Below are 17,222 nucleotides of genomic sequence, written 5' to 3'. Positions count from 1 at the left end.
CAAAGTAATACTGAATGTAATGCTAACCTTTTACTGCTCAATTCTGTTTCTTTTCCTGTGTGGTGTGTGCATGTATGACTGAAAAAACCCAGAATCACCAACGGTAAAAACTAATAAGAAAACAAAGTTACTTCAGAGGCAAAGTTTTTTGTTTTGTTTTGTTTTGTTGTTTTTTTTTTTTTTTTTTTTTTTTCAAATGGATGAAAAATACTGATGTGTCTTTCTTAAATTATTTTATTCTTTGCAGGGAATTGTTTTCATAATTTATTATTAAAATTCATCAGTATTCTGATGCCCTTCCCACAGGTGTGGATTTTTGTGTCAAACAGAATTGTCACTCAAAAAACCCTCTTTCCTTCTTTTCTCAGGGTCAGTGTGGAAAATCAAATACTGAAATATGGGTTTACTACTCGTGAAATTATTATTTTGGAAAATGATGATCCTGGAGGAGTGTTTGAATTTTCTCCCTCTTCCAGAGGTCCCTACAGTATCAAGGTAGCTATCTGAGTAATTTTTCTTAATCGTTATGGACAAATTACTTTGAGCAGAGTGCTAGAAAAGAGGTGAATTTTCTTTTTTACAGGAGGGAGAGTCTGTTGAACTGCAGATTGTCCGCAGTAGAGGAAGTCTCACCAGACAGTTTCTACGCTACACTGTAGAGCCAAGAGACAATAATGAGTTTTATGGAAGCACAGGAATTCTGGAATTTAAGCCTGGTGAAAGAGAGATCATACTTACTCTTCTGACAAGGATGGATGGAATTCCAGAGGTAAAATTGATATTTTCTCTCTTCAGATTGTGTTCACAGGCACATTAGTTTGTCATTTATTAAAATACAGGCAAATATATGGGAGCAGAACAAGTGTATAATGGTTTTTCTCCAGAATATCTTCCCAGCCTTCAAACCAGGGATGACTGGATAAATAGAAGGTGTCTTTGGATTTAATAGTCCTCAGTGGAATTTTTTTGTGTTAATTGGAACAGTAAAACTTTGAAACCATGTAAGTTTTTATCATCCATGACACTCTGTAGCATAGAGTGCCATTGTTTAACTGAACTCTGTGTCAAGAAACACTTCCTTTTTGTTTATTTTCTAGTAATCATCTGCTAGTTTCACACAGTGGTCCCAAGTCTAGGTTAATATTTGCCATGTAGATACATAGACATGATACTTTTTAATGTTTTAATGTTCCTTGAAGCATTATCTGTGAGCCTTTCAAAGAAATATATGAAGTACAATGTCCCATTAGATTAATAAAGCAAGCTCATACATTCTTTTGAATTAGTTTGCTGTCAGTGGTTTTAAGATCTTTGCTTTCCCTGTTACAAATCCAGAAACTTTAGTAAATCTTATGGAAAACGTACCATTCAGCAAGCATTACAAATATATTTGTACTAATGAATTGATGTGATTCTAAGTTAAGTACACAAAATAAGTCCTTGCCTGTAATAATGCTAGATTTTTTGAGAAAATTCTCCTATCAGAGGTAGAAATTTTAATTGTATCTTTGATCTGTTGACAGTGTATGAACACTGTATAGGTAGAAAGCGTGTGTGATTTCCTTTTGTTTAAATTTATGTCTCCTTCTGCCTGGCTAGGGACTGTGGATGTTTGCCCATTTTTTTTTGGTATGAATACTGAATATGTGTTTTTATTCTAACTGTATTTTCCTCTTCTAGCTGGAAGAGACGTATTCTGTAGTACTCAGTGGCCATAGTGAAATGCCAGGCAAGTTGGGGAATGCCACAAGGGTCAATATAACCATTTTGAAGAATGATGATCCACATGGTGTCATTCAGTTTCTACCCGATGAACTATCAGTAACAATAAAGGAAAGTAAAGGAGAAAACATCTATGCTGGTAATTCTTTTTTATTAGTTACTGCCTTACCTGTTGTCTGCCCCTGCAGGGCTTCTTTTCCCCATTTCACCTTTCTAGGACAATGTCTGACTCAGATTTCCACTCAGGAGTTTCCATAGTGGTACAGTGTCAGCATGATGAGCCGTGGAGGCTGAAGTGGAGGAGGATGAGCCTGGAAAGCCAGAGGGATCAATCCAGTAAAAAAGTGGCTAGAGAATATTCCAGACAGGAGGGGTGGAGTATTGATGTATGTGCAAAGTGCAAGCTGGAGGTAGTAGCTCTTCTTGTGGAGCTGCTGTGGTTTCAGCCCAGAGGGCAACTGAGCACCATGCAGCTGTTTTCTTATCTCTTCCCCCCCAGTGCTGCGAAGGAGAAAATGAAGCAAAGGACTCAGGAATTGAGACAAGGGCAGGGAGAGATTACTCACTCGTTATGATCACAGGCAAAAGACAGACTCATTAGGGGAAGAAAAAAAGAACACTTTAATTCAAATACTAGCAAAACCAACACTTAACAAGGTGGGACAGTGAGAAGCACCACCACATCCCAAAAACACCTCCTCCCACCCCTCCCTTCTTCTGGGGCTCTGTTTTGCTCCCAGTCTCTCTCCCTCCTCCCCCAGTGGTGCAGGGGACAGAGGATGGGGATCACAGTCAGCTCCCCACTCCTTCCTGCTCGGGAGGTGGGGTGAACACTGCCCATCCCTCCCCTGCTCCCTGGGGCTCCCCTCTCACTGCAGACAGTGCTCCAGGAACTTTCTCCAGGGTGAGTCCTCTGCACCACTGCACCTTCCCCTGCTTCCTCCACCTTCCTTCCACTGACCTCAGTATTTGCATAGGTGTCATCCTCACAAGTCCCCACCCCCTCCCAGGTTCCCCTTCTTAAATACGGTATCACAGAGGTGCAGTCACCATCACTAACTGGCTTGACCCTGGCCAGAGCTGGGACTAACTTGGAGCCAGGGGAGCTTTGAGAAGCTTCTCACAGGGGCCATGGCTGTAGCCCCCTCCCCTGCTACCAAAAACCCCACCACACAAACCCAGCACAGGAGCATGAAGAATAGGGTGCTGTGTGAGAGAAGAATATAGCTAAATCTTCATGTGGGTGACTTTATCTATCTCTATTCAATTATAAAGTACACTTACAGGCAAAAAATAACAAATTTGAGCAAGTTTGGACTGCTTTAGTGGACTACCTTTGTGTGTCCATATGTGTAGTGCTCTCACATACTAGTTTTGTAAGAAGTCAATTTGTTTATTATTTGCTTTCCTTTTCCTTTGTTTCAGCTTCACTGACCTTTTTGATTTGTGTTGTTCTGAAGATGCACACTGACTGCATATATTTGCTTTTTTCAGCTTCTTACAGAGTTATAAGAAACCAAGGACACTATGGCAATGTTAGTGTGTCTTGGATTGTTGACCCAGCAAGTACCAATGACATCTATCCAGAACAAGGGACTATTTTCTTTGATAATCTGGAGTTTTCGAAAAATATCACCATTTACTCACTGCCAGATGAGGTAAACATTTTTACAGTGTTTTTGTGTGAGTATATGGCACAAAGAGTAAGTGCTAAAACTACAATGTAAGGAGAAAGAAGGAATGTCTGTTTTTTAAGAGCCTGATAATTATTTGTAGGAAAACCCAAAATACTTGGGTAAAACTGAGATTACTTCGGCAAAACATAAAATAATTTGAGAAGCTGTGCATACCTATACAAAGAAGTTAGAAGATGGGAGTATTTGAATGTGATTAAATTATTAAAAAATTAATTTGAATAAAAGCCTTGTTTTGATAGCAGGAATTCTAATTTTTATTTTTTATGCTAATATATTTGAAGTAATGCAAGAAAGAATGACAATAATTAATAATAAATAAAGCTGTAAAACTAAATTACATGTATCAGAAGCAGGAAGCTACAAAATAACTTTTGGGTCATCTGTACACATTAAAGATGAGGGGACTTATTTACAAAGATTTTAGACTGATGCTTTCTGTGTAACTTTATCAACTGTTGTTTGCCATCCCTCTTGACAGACCTAGTAAGGATCAATAAATGAAAAACAACACTCAGAAATCTCTGGTTTGTTAACCCTCACAGTTGTTCATTTTAATTTCTTCATTTTTTTGTATGCAATAAATTAATTTCATAATACTTTCTCTTTCAGATACCTGAAGAGATGGAAGTGTTCATCATCAGCTTATTCAATGTTACTGGCGGAGCCAGGCTGGGCAATATAACTAATGCAATTTTAAAAATTACAAGGAATGATGATCCCATTTATTTTGCAGGTTAGATACTATTGTTTTGAAATGTAGAATACATATACTACCCCAGACAGATTTTATTGACAGGCCACATGGAGCTAGTGTGAAACGTTCATGCTTTTGTTGTGTTGAGTTTGTATTTGTTTCCTTCAGAACCTTCCTTATTTTATTTCATTATTCACTTTGTTTATTCTGGGATTGGTTAGGTGACTAAGTACAACAATATTCTCTTGTACCCACAAGTATTTCCATGCCTTTAAGACATACGCCTTCCGTTTCACTGAGGAGAAGGATCCTCTTGGGGAGGGTTAGGAAAACAGGCCACATGCAAGAAGCTCAGGCTTGGACTCAGGTGGATTTGTTGCTTCTGTATTTTCAGAACCTCTGACAGTGAGCGTTAAAGAAGGAAGTGTTGCCAACTTTACAGTCCTAAGGAATGGATCTACTGATGTTGCTGTTGCTGTCCAATATATTACTGTGAATGGAGATGCAACAGCTGAAGAGGGAGACTTTGTTCCCAGTGGAGACAACAGTTTTATTTTCTTCGATGTTGGAGAAAGAGAGCAGAATTTATCTGTGTATATTAACGATGATGATATCCCTGAAACTGATGAAAAATTTTATATCTTCCTTTTGAATTCTACAGGTAAAAGTCATGATTTGATGTATGTTTAGTAACTTTTTTTTTTTTTTTCCTGCTGTCATTTTAAACCAGCCTGGCCTTTTCATAGAGCAATATATACATGCCAAGTATTATATGAATAAGGTTTGCTTCAACATTTCTATACAATTACTGTACATGGTGTGTTTAGATTTTAATCTGGAATTGTTTAATTGAGAACAAAAGTCAAATGATACAGCTGAAACCTTTCCTGCAAAAACAACTGGAGTGTAAGTCTCTTTTCAAATGTAAATGCTCCAAATTATATGGGGTTTTGACTACAGAAACACAAAGCTAAAGAATGTTAGCACTGCAGCAGTCATAGGGAAAGAGGGATTCTTTCAGTTTTTCTTGTCATGCTCCAGTGTATGCTACATAACTGCCTGATTTCTGTAAAAACAAACAGAACTGCCTTTTAGAGGAAAATCATGTAAATTGGTTTCTGTATTATTTCTGTAGTAATGCAATGTATGCATACGTTTTTTTGACTTTGACTTTATAGTTTTACAAGGCTTAATTGACAGAAAAATGCACGTTAGAAATTACCCAGTGTACCACCAGTAAATAATGGATTTATTATCTTAGAAATAATATTGTTTTGTTTTGTTTCATTTTTTGAATGTTATCATTGAGCAGAAAATGATACAAAATTATTCAGCACATTCCTGTTTTTGAAATAGAGTCTTCTGGAATAAACCATCACTGCTGTGTAATATTGACAAGAAAATATAAGTTAAATGTAAGAAATAGGTAAATTTTCCTGGGCTCTACCTGCTTAATAAAGACCCTTCCCACTCAGCACTGCCAAAACTCAAGGTATAGTCGGAGAGTGGTCTACAACTGTGTTAGCAAATTTTAATGCTTTATTGTCCTTCAGTTGTTATTATTCTGTAACAGAGAGGTAATAACAAGGTGTGAATGCACTGCATAACTTTGCAGTGTAAACCAAAACTGTATTGAATAAGCCTTCAAAACAGTGAGTGAGGCTTGAGGGGCTGTTATTTAATAAAGCAAAAGAAGATTATCACAACCATCAATCTATACCTTCACATTAGATTGTGTGGTAGGTTCACAGAGTAAAATACCTACCAGGGATTCAATTCAAGATGAGGAAACATAAAATTAGATTTCTTCACTTAGACATGCATACTAAGTGTTTTAGACCTCGTGACAGTCCATAATGATCTAGTCTTCAGAGTCAGTGAGACTGAGAGAGTGCTTCAGGTCACACCAAAGCGGACACCCTGTGTCTGGTCTATTCATTGCTCACAAAGCTTCATTGATCTTGAACTGCATCTTCCCTAGGCATTGGTATCAGGTAGCCAGAGAATTACAGGGGATTTTTTAGCAATTATTTGAGTATGAGGCAGAGTATTTGTTTCCTGAGGTCAACTAGCATTCACCCTGGTACCCAGGTCTCTTACAGAAACGATTGGACATAGCTATTCTTCTCTCTTAAATTTTCTCTTTCTACTTTACAAACTTTCTTCAGGATCTACTGGTATTTTCTCTTACCACTCTATTGGGAATGTATGATGGCTTTCCTCCCAGCACACTGGTCCTACAAGAATGGCTAGAGGCAAGCTCCCTTTGACTCTAAAAGGATCATATCTTCATGCAGCCTCTCTAGAATCACTAAGAATACAGAATGTTTCTATACACATTCCTGAAGGCAAACCAAAATATTTTCTACCTGTGATGTGTTGCATATATTGGCCTTGATTGCTACATCCCTTTTGAAAATTATGGTGGGCTGTTGTACCTCAGATAGCAATACAGATACAAATACAGATAGAGATATATGAAGTTAAAGCAGTAAATACATTGTTTACTTTGGAACAAAAGCTAGTCTAATGCTCTTAAATAGGTGAAAAATTGGATAGGGTGGAAACAAGTTTACATCTGTGGGCATAGGAAGTATGTTAGAATGTCCCTAGAGTGCTAATATACACACAGAAATCCTACTAGCTTATAGTCTACCTCACAGATTTCTTACATTTTTTCCCTTTCAGATGGGCTGTGATATGGGTATGAATAAGCTCTTAGACATTGTTCTTAGCCTGTAGTTAGTATAAGTGCAATATTTCTATTCTAGGTCTAGAGGAGAGCTAGAATATCTGCATACATATATTTTTCTTTTGACTTGACCTATTGATCAAACACGAAATACTACCTCTCATACAATCCTTTCTGCTCAGAATCACATCTTATCTGGTCATGTCACATATATATTTTCCTGCAAATATTATGTCTTGCTCTCTGCATGAGATGCTACTTAAGAATTTTTACTCTGATTTTCCTGTTATTGAGCATCTCAAATACGGTTTTTCACTGATTGTTTTATCATTGTTTATTTCTTTGTTTGCATAAAAGCAGTTGGTGTGAGAAAGAACCACCTTCAGTTGTAGAGTTACATCCATTTCTGATTTCAGTTTTCATAAAATTAATCACCCTCTTTTTAGGGGATACTGTTATCTTTAAGGCTGGAGTGGCTACAGTTATTATTGAAGCAAATGATGATCCAAATGGAATTTTCTCCTTGGAACCTTTAGAGAAGCCAGTGGAAGAAGGCAAAAGTAACGATTTTTTGTAAGTGGCTTTTAAATAATACTTTTGCACTTTTTTTTTAAATCGGGTATGTGATACTTTATGGATAGTACTTCGTTATAATCCCATACAAGTTTGCATTGATAAAAATGTATTAAAGAAAAATAGCTTTACCAAATTTTGGATTAAATGATTTGTAAACATATTGAAGACATCAACTGTTATATTATCAACTAGACTGTGCATATTAAAATCTATACAGAAATTCATGTTAAAATGTAAATAAATAAGACTACAGCATTGTTGATTTGTTATATTCTCAGTAGATTTTAGATACAGAAGAATCTAGATGATTTATCAGAATATAACCTGGACTAACAGAGAAGTAAAAAACCTTTTCAAAATACAGTGAAATATGACTATGTTGTTGTTCGTTTCTTTTTTCACCCTACTTTGAAGCCTTCCCCTACAAACAACCTATATTACTGTTTTATTTCTGTTAGTTTGTTTTTCTCCTATCTGTTAATACAGATGGAAGTCTATACTCAAAGTCCAGATGTGACTGTCTTCTAGACTGAAAATACTGTTCCCTAGTCTGAGCTCTGGGATGTATTCAGTAATGGGAAGGGTTAAGAATTAATTTGCTTGGCATCTTACCTTCTTACATTCCATGAAGTCATGATAGAATTATAATTTTGTGAAAATACTGATTTTTCATTAAGAAACCTCTAGACAGGATATAAAGAGAAGATAGATCACAATAAATGTGATAGTGTGAACAGCTAGAGAAGAGGCTCCTTTCACATTTGTTTAATTATTTTTATATATTTTTATTCAAATTTTTGGTTTGTTTGTATAAAGGCCCTGAAGCAGATACCTAGAATTGTGAATTAGGTTTTTATGTTTGTGTTGCACATCTAAAAAATTAAAATCATTGAGAAAAGAGGATATTAAATATATTGTGTGTTTAAGGTTTTTTGTGCTGGTCTTTGGGGTTTATTTGATCCTTTACAATCATATTTGCAGGTTAATTTTTTTTTTTTAATTTGATGGTGTGGAAAATGATAAGTTGAACTAAACATATTTATATACAGATGCTTTATGGAAGCACATGCTACCAAGATCACCAGCATTTGAGGACAATGCTCAGTCCTCACTGATGAAATATCTATTTACTAGAGAGCTGCTGTCTCTTCCATACCCTCACTGCTTGGGCTATTTTGTGGTATATAACAAAAGGGTCAGAGTAGCTTATAACCTAACTGCTGAGAACAGATATGGCAGCACTGAGCTTTAAAGGCAGTAATTGGAGTTACTGCAGCAGTGCTACACAGATGGGATAGAACACCCCAGTTAATGGCAAAAAAAGAAAAACCTTTGGAAGCAGAAACAACATAATTGTGTTGCTGTGTCTAGACTAATTTTGCTGAAATAATTTTTCAGCCTGATACAATCTTTTTGTACAGCATTTTATTTTACCATACAAACAGAAGCACAATTTTTGTATGTAAAGCACACTTTGTTAATAAAGGCACAGATTTTATTTATAATGACTTTTGAAAATTGGTGAAATTATGTTACTAGATATCTATACAAAAAATAAAATCTTGGTTTTATTTAGTACATTCTTAATCTGGAACAGCCACTGTTTTCTGAAGGACAAAGAGCACAACTCAAATCTAATACCAATGTAAGAAAGAGCTTATGGAGGCTTGACGGTTAAAGGGAGAAATGTTTGTGGCTAAATTTAGATGATTTTCATGTCTAAAGTTGGCCAGGTATATAATTTTTTAATGTCAACTTGCTGTACTATTATACATTTGTATTTATTATTTACATAATAGAAGTGCAAGTCAAACTGATGTTTAGCTTAAGAGTGGTACTTTGCATAGACCTTCACTGATGACTTTTTTTCTAAGCTACCTGTTGTATACCTGGGAGTAGAATTATACTGTGAAATTGCAGGCCTTCAAAGAGGATCACATTATTGTTCATGGCTGTATTTATTGTTCATGGTTATTTAGAACATTGTATATTATTTTCCACAGTGAGAAAGATAGTGTAATCATGTTTTCTCTTGCTAATAAATGCTGATGCATATCTGCCAGGACGATCACTTTTTCTGTATCACTGAACAGAATTTTGAGACACAGAGGACACTTTGGCAATGTCTCATTGACCTGGCAGCTGTTTGATAATGACTCTGCGCTGAGGCCAGGAGAAGAATTCTATGAAACTTATGGGACCGTGTGCTTCGTGGATGGTGAAGAATCAAAGCCAATAACACTCCGTGCTATTTCAGATAAAATTCCTGAATTCAATGAATTTTACATTCTAAAGTTGGTGAATGCTTCAGGTATTGTCTTCCATATCACCATTCCTTTCATATCTGGTAGAAAAGAATTATGTTTAATCAATCAGAAAGAAACCAACCCTGGAAAGAGTATGTGATACCAACACCTTTAATCATGTGTTGGTATCATATACTTTTCTGATGAGGCTTTAGGTTTTATTTTTAATTTAATCTCAATTTAGGCATATGAATACGGTTACTCAGTTCCTGAATTACCGTTATACACATTTTGGTGATCTGACCTTTAAAAAGGATGCCTCTTGGTAATTTCAGAGATGTAGATCTTCATGTAGTTGAAGAAAAAATAAAGCTATGGCTTTATTAAAAAAAAAAAAAAATATGGCCATGCATGTCTACTATAATGGAGGTTGATTGGTTTGTTTGCTTTTTCCTAGAGGAGGTAAAATACTTACAGTTACCACTTCATATGACTTAAATTACAGCAGCTACAGGTCTGTTACTGAGCAGAGTTCCAAATCTCCTGGTTTTATTCCACCTCAGTACTATTTATGATCTTCTGTGCCCAGATACAAATGAAAATGTGTTGACCTTTTAGTAAGTGAAATCCAAATGTGTGTACAGAAGATTTCCTACTTATAAAAGGAAGATCACTGCACACTTTGAACATAGAGGCTCTACATTCACATCATGATCTTCGTATCATGATTTCTTACTGTGCAGAAATAGATGATTGACAGGAACAGAAATTATGGCAGGATGTGGCAGCAGTTTTAATACACAATGGGTTACTGATTTTGCAAGGTATCTCTGCTTCTGATTCAGAGGCAATGGGCCAAATTTTGCCATTCCATATTTGTGTAAGTCTTGGAGTAGTATGAGAACTGAATTTGTCCCCATGTTTGTCAGGTGAATCAAAGGTAACCTATCGCATTGACTAATTCAGAAAAGTTGGAGCTGATCTTGTTTTAGCTGAAAGACAAATGTGTGTTTTGCAGTTGAAAAATAACATACTGCTTTGCTTTCTTTCAAAATTGCCACTATAGCGTTTTAAAAACAATATAGTTAAATTATGTTATTTTTAAATCAGAGCATTTTGTAAGAGTTCAGAGGCTCTTTAAAGAAGATTAAAGCCTTTTTAGCAACATAATTTATTGAAAAAAGCTTTAAGTACTTAGTAACTTTTTTCAGACTGTGTTGTTTGAAACCAACCATTAACTTTTGCTCTGGCTTTCGTTATATAGGTGGGTCTCCTGGTCCTGGTGGTCAGTTATCTGAAACAAACCTTGCTGTAACCGTGATGATCCCATTCAATGATGACCCTTTTGGAGTCTTTGTTATAGATCCAGAGAGCCAGGACAGAGAGATAGCGGAAGATGTTCTTTCTGAAGATGATCTTTCCTATATTGCAGACTTCACCATCTGGAGACAACAAGGCACCTTTGGTGTTGTCCGTTTAGGTTGGGAAATATTGTCTAGTATGTTTGAAGCTGGACTACCATCAATGGTAGACCTCTTGTTGCTGGGAACGTTTCCAAGTTCAGTACAATCTCAGCCCCACATGAGGCGTCATCACAGTGGAACAGATGCCTTGTATTTCAGTGGAGAAGAGGATGCATTTGGAATTATTGGTCCAGAATACCCATACAATGGAAATACTGCATTAGCCAACTTTACATTTTCAGCATGGTTAATTCCTAATGTCAGTACTGATGGTTATATAGTTGAAAAGGATGACGGTAATGGGACGTTATATTATGGTGTGAAAATCCAAACAAATGATTCTCATGTTTCTGTAGTGCTTCATTATAAAGCACTAGGATCCAATATGACATATATGGCTAAAGCAACAGTCCTGAAATATCTGGATGATAATACTTGGCTTCACCTTCTGATTACTCTGGATGAAGGTATAATTGAATTTTACATGGATGGAATTCCAGTTCTGGGTGGAATTAAGAGCCTTAAAGGAGAAGCAATTGCTGATGGTGAGCCAATAGTCTGCATTATTTTTCGCCATATGTAGAGTTCTGCAATGTATAGAAGAGTCTAGCTCCTTGACAGGTGTATGCAAGGTACTGAAATTATTATATCTGGTTTGCTAATTGGAAAGAATGGAATCTTTTTTGAAAAGAATAGAAAATCTGAGGATTTTCAAAAATCATGTGGAAATTAGAGCCGGGAAAGTTCCAAAAAATTCACAACTGTAACAGCACTTGGATTGCAATAATTGAGAATTAAATATAGTAACTTTTAATTACATTTATAGAGATATGCTTATCATGTATACATAAAGTTATATATGTTTAGAATTAGTAACTTCCATAAGATTTACAGCACTGTAGTTTAGAAAGGACTATTTTCCTCTCAGTTTCTGAAACAAAATGCAATAATGATTTTATTTCTGGTTGCGTATTACATTACAACAAAGCCATATCTTGTAAGCAATAGAATTTTTCAGGGCACAGATTTACTTAAGTATGTATTTACATGGTATATGTAATTTCTGCCTCTAAGTTTGATAGTGTTCCAAGGAACATTCACATATGTACTTCAGTTTATCTAACTGCATAGTCCCAGGTGTCACTTTAGTCATAGGTAACCATTGCGGACGTTCACTCTGAACTGGCATAGCAGTGGCCAGAGAAGTATCAGAACAATTCCTTTATGAAGTCAAATATTAAGCAGTCAGAGAACATTTATATTTACTCTTTCTTTTGCAGTTTCCCACTCTTTTTCCTTTCTTCCCCTTGCCTTCAGTTTCACATGTTTTCTTTCGTGGGTATAGGCAGTGAATGATTATTAAATTCTTGAATACAGACTCCTTTTCTGTAATCAAAGAAGGACAAATAAAAAACATACAGTGATGTTAAATTCATATACATCTACATGCACACATGTACACAAACATAGAGTGAGAATAGAGAGGAGACTTCATTAATTGTATAGCATAGTATTATATTTCTGCTTGTTAATTTCCAGTGGTTGGTCTGAGAAATAACTTTGTCCTCTGTTACAAAGCAGTGCCTCTGCAATTAATAGTTTCCATCAGACTTGCAGTACTGTAGCTGAGAAAGGATTTTTTTTCCCCTCAGTTTCTAAAACAAAGATGTGTGAAATGCAGTAATACTTTTGTTGCTAGAAGGATATGTCTGAGTCGTTGTAAATTTTCTATATTAGTGGAGATGGCATATGCTCTGTCTGGAGATACTACAAGCATAAGGTAAGGATTTAATCTCTCTCCATTTAATGTTGGAAACTACACAGTGGTGAGCAGAGTAGTCCAGTTTTTCTCACCATCCTCTGCCTTGTGCCCTGTGGGACCATTATCAGTTGCTGTGGCTGCTCATCTCTAGAACTGATGCTCAGCGTCATATGGTTGCCGGTACATTCAAGAGCACAATTTCTTCCAAAAACATAAAACAACTGGAAGGAAGAGATATCTGTGTGTTTTAGCATAGTAGGAATAAGTATGAGGTACTGGCTTAGTATATTTGTGTAAAAAGCATCTGTGATCCTATGATTTGCTGAGTAGGTTAATTTTTTGGAGACAGAGAAATATTAATACTCTTGTAAAAAGCATTTGGGATTTGGTGTACATTTCTGAAGTCTGTATTCCCAGTGTACTGAGGGGAAAAGCATGTCCAGAAAGGCTAAGGCAGTGATGATAAGTGTCATCAGAATGGAGCCACTGTCCTAGCAGAGAGAGACAAAATGGGGGTCTGTTTAGCAAATCAAAAACCAAGAGGGGTTGCTGATGTGCTCTGCAAATCTCTAATGGAAAGAGAAGTTTCCAAATCTCATTAGAATAAAGGATGGTGACAATGTGCTGGTAGAACTAGTAGGATGATAAACCTGGACAGTCCAGGGTGGAGTTGTCTGACCTGTGATGATCTACCTGTAACACTGAGATGAGACTCAAGGAACCTCCTGATTTTGCATTTCAAGATCAATATGATTCCTAATCCAGGGATTATAAACAGTTTACCGTTGATTTTTAACAACTACTGCTATTCAGCTGCAGATGCATTACTTTGAAGAAATAAAATAACATGAGGAAAATTATGATTTCCTTCTCAGGTCCCGGAATAGTGAGAATTGGAGCAGGAATCAACGGCGGCAGTAGGTACACAGGGCTAATGCAGGATGTAAGGCTTTATGAGAGTAAATTGACACGAGCAGAGATCTATGAACTTCATGCAAATCCTGCGAAGAGTGATGTCCACCCTGTCTCTGGATATTTGGAGTATTGGCAAGGAGAGACCAATAAATCATTCATTGTGTCTGCAAAGGATGATGAAGAGGAAGAAGGAGAGGAGTTATTCTTCCTAAAGCTCATTTCTGTGCGTGGTGGAGCTCGAATTTCACAAGAAAACACCACAGCAAGATTAAGAATACAGAAAAGTGATAATGCTAATGGTTTATTTGGCTTCACTGGGTCATGTATTCCTGAGGTAAGGTGTTCATTAAGAAAATTATAGGTGAAGTTTTGGACACAGAAAAGTTAATGGCAATACCAACTGAACAGCACAGGGCCTAGATTTCACACTGTTAGTTTCTGTAGCTAAGCAAAGATTTTCTAGAGTTTAGAAATGTGTGAGTTCTGTTAATACAGTCTCAGTATCACTGGCATTTGCAACATCATTTTTTAAAATCCCCCAAGATTACTTTTGTTAAGAAAATTGATTTTGTTACGTAAACTGAAGTCTAAAGCTTAAATTTTTCTAGAACAACATTTTTTTCCTTCTGTCACATCTGAGACTGAGTTATCATTTAAAATATAAGATTTAATTTTCTTCTTTGGAATATGGATTATTACAGAGATACTTATTTTAGTTTTCTGTGTTACATTATGTGTTTGAAATAATTTTACTACAGGTCATGCAGTGGAAAGGCATGATGTATATTGCCACAATCATTTGCTGTCACAAGTTATAAAGTACAGATTGAATATGTTTGGTGTGAATTTAATTGATAGTGTCTTGAGTAATTTTTTTTTTTAACATTAAATTGTTCTTTGGTGGTAGCCAAAGATATGAAATATGTAAACTTGCTAATTTTGGGGAGGATTGAAATAAACTTAATTAATTTTTAGTTCTTTAGTAAATTATGGAGGAGAAAGATATTATACCTATTTCTGTTGGTATTAGACTATTTTGGAAAACAAGCTTCAGAATACTTTCCCATTTGGGAACTCTCATGACCTTTTAATTACATTCTTTCTAACCAAAGTGCTTTTAATGTGTTTGAAAGTAACTATCTTGCCTGAATGATACTGGGTTTCAGTTTGGTTCAGTTTACTTTCTATGTGCCTACCATCCGCTATGATAATAGATTCCTTCAGTTTCAAATGCCACTGATAATACTGTGATGCCACAGATCATCAACCAACCATGAAGCAAAATTAAAAATTTATATGGCATGTTAATTGTTTTGCACTTATCCTACATCCATTTCACCAGGGAAATATTAGAGCTCTCAGTGATGATGCAGATGCACATCATCGTTTTATCAGTAGTTTTATGCTTTATGTGCATATCAGTCTACTAGACAGATGAAGGCACATGCAGTATCTGCTCTCTGTTATACAGCAGCTCTGAAATTTATCTAATACTTAAGATAGCTTTAGCCTTTCTGGCAATTTTCAAATAAAATTATTTTCAGGGTTAGTTCTATGATTGTAATTTTCTAGAATATATGGTCAGTATGCCAACTTTGTTCCAAATATATGAAATTGTTGCTGCTGAAGTCATGTTCTCTGTGAAGATAGAATTGTAAAGAGGACTGTAGCACAGAAAATGTTTCAAAGTTTTTCCTGAATGATGGTAGTATAGTTTAATTATAACTTTTGTTTTCGGGGGGGAGGGGGGTATTCTTTTGTTTTTGTATTTTTTTTTTTTTCCTAGTGTTTCTAGTTGGGGAAAGGGAGATTCTAAATCTTCCTTTAGATTATTGCTAGTGAAAATTAAAATCATTGTCATTAATGTGAAACAGTAGTTTCAATTGCTTTTGACATGTACATTTCAAGCATATTGATTCTATCTTTGACATGTAGTTCAGGGGAAGAGATTGTGTCCAAAACAAACAGCAGGGTATCATTACTGACTTACCTTTACAGTCCACAGCAAGCTACTAAAAACTGTTGCAAATTCTGCTAAGATTGTTCTGACCACCATCAAGTTCAGTTTCAGCTTCCAACCAAAAGTGCTGAAAATAGCATGACAGCAGTTTTCACCTGAACATTTGACTAGCGTTAGACAATTCCATGTTTTGCATTTATTGCTTTGCTTTACTTTGACAATAACAAACTTCTCAATTTCTTGCTTTCTTCCAGAGTGCCGATGAGGGTTCCACTATATCCTGTGTCGTGGAGCGTACAAGGGGAGCCTTAGACTATGTGTATATAAATTACATTATCTCACAGGTTGATTCCACTGGCATTAATTACTCTGTTACCGATTTTTCTAACAGCAGTGGCACTATCACATTCCTTCCTTGGCAGAGATCAGAGGTAAACCCTACCTTCCTATTAACTATTCATCCTGCCCTTTGCAAACCTGCTGGAAAACACCTTCTGAGGATGCTTGACTGGTCTTCATACTAGAGAGTGTTTTCTTCACATGGCTTTTGTTATATTTTGCAAGGTTTTTTGTATCCCTGACAACTAACAAGTGATGTGATAGCTGCTTATAGATCTGTGTGTATCTCGGTTCAGGGCTCACCATGTGTGCATGTATGTTTGAATGCACATAATATATGAGATATGTTTGCGTATATGTATATATTAGGTTTATATATATATACATGTATACTTGAAGTGTAGATAGCCCTGGGCTGAAATAATGGATCCAGCTACTTTTGAAATTGGAAAGTGAACAGATTTTGGTCTGAGTTTTGGAACTCAGATTTATCTCCACATCAATTAAATGGGCAGCAGTAAAGTTCACTGCTGTAATCAAGTGTCTTGCAACTGCTGTTGGCCATGTTCTGTCCCTTTTGCTTAATCTGTTTCTATGAATTCAATCCTGACCTGCAGCATAGGAATTTCACATTTATTTGAAGAAGAAGTGTGGGACCACAATACTGTAGAAAGTTAATGTGTGTTATCTATTAGTGTTTGTAAAATAGAAAGAGTGAATTGTTAGTAGAAAATGCTGTCCTCAGTTTCACTTCTGTGGCTCTGCTGAAGTCAGTATGAACTGACTGAAACCCACTGACAACTTTGAAAGGATCCTGGTGGCTCCAATAGAACTGTGGTTCTGGTCCCAGTTAAACAATATCAGTGATTAGAGCTTGGCAAAAGCCTGTGATATCTGAAAACACTTTGTTCGTGTCACTGTTCATTCAGCTTTAGTTGTCCATTGAATCATATTACTGCATTGCATACCGTCATATAAAGCAAAAATTTCCAAAGCTTTTCTAATCTGGCAGCATGGATGAAGCCTGCCTTATTCTGTCCAGTGGCAGAAAAGGGCTGGTGTACCCTTATGCTCCACTGCCACGTGGTCCAGTTTATTGTCCACATATGGAGGAGTTAATGGGCATGGCCCTAAGAGGCAGAGTGGGAACAGTTGC

General features: G+C 36.2%; 1 protein-coding gene across 5 annotated transcripts in view; it reads left to right on the top strand.

Moving 5' to 3' along the window:
• The window catches only part of ADGRV1 (adhesion G protein-coupled receptor V1), a 294,340-nt gene that overhangs the window by 38,463 nt on the left and 238,655 nt on the right, over positions 1–17,222 (top strand). For all 5 annotated transcript variants that reach the window (XM_042787872.1, XM_042787871.1, XM_042787870.1 and 2 more), the window contains 11 exons: positions 369–495; positions 584–769; positions 1,681–1,861; positions 3,217–3,380; positions 4,029–4,152; positions 4,508–4,774; positions 7,252–7,378; positions 9,475–9,692; positions 10,892–11,635; positions 13,728–14,101; positions 15,982–16,158. In XM_042787872.1, coding sequence (XP_042643806.1) covers positions 369–495; positions 584–769; positions 1,681–1,861; positions 3,217–3,380; positions 4,029–4,152; positions 4,508–4,774; positions 7,252–7,378; positions 9,475–9,692; positions 10,892–11,635; positions 13,728–14,101; positions 15,982–16,158 — 2,689 coding nt within the window. The remainder of the gene's footprint in view (positions 1–368; positions 496–583; positions 770–1,680; positions 1,862–3,216; positions 3,381–4,028; positions 4,153–4,507; positions 4,775–7,251; positions 7,379–9,474; positions 9,693–10,891; positions 11,636–13,727; positions 14,102–15,981; positions 16,159–17,222) is intronic.

The sequence above is a fragment of the Tyto alba genome, unplaced genomic scaffold (genome assembly GCF_018691265.1).
Source record: "Tyto alba isolate M040663 unplaced genomic scaffold, T.alba_DEE_v4.0 Super-Scaffold_13, whole genome shotgun sequence".
NCBI lineage: Eukaryota > Metazoa > Chordata > Aves > Strigiformes > Tytonidae > Tyto > Tyto alba.
Note: the sequence above shows the minus strand (reverse complement) of the source record. Positions and strands in the feature narration are given on the sequence as shown.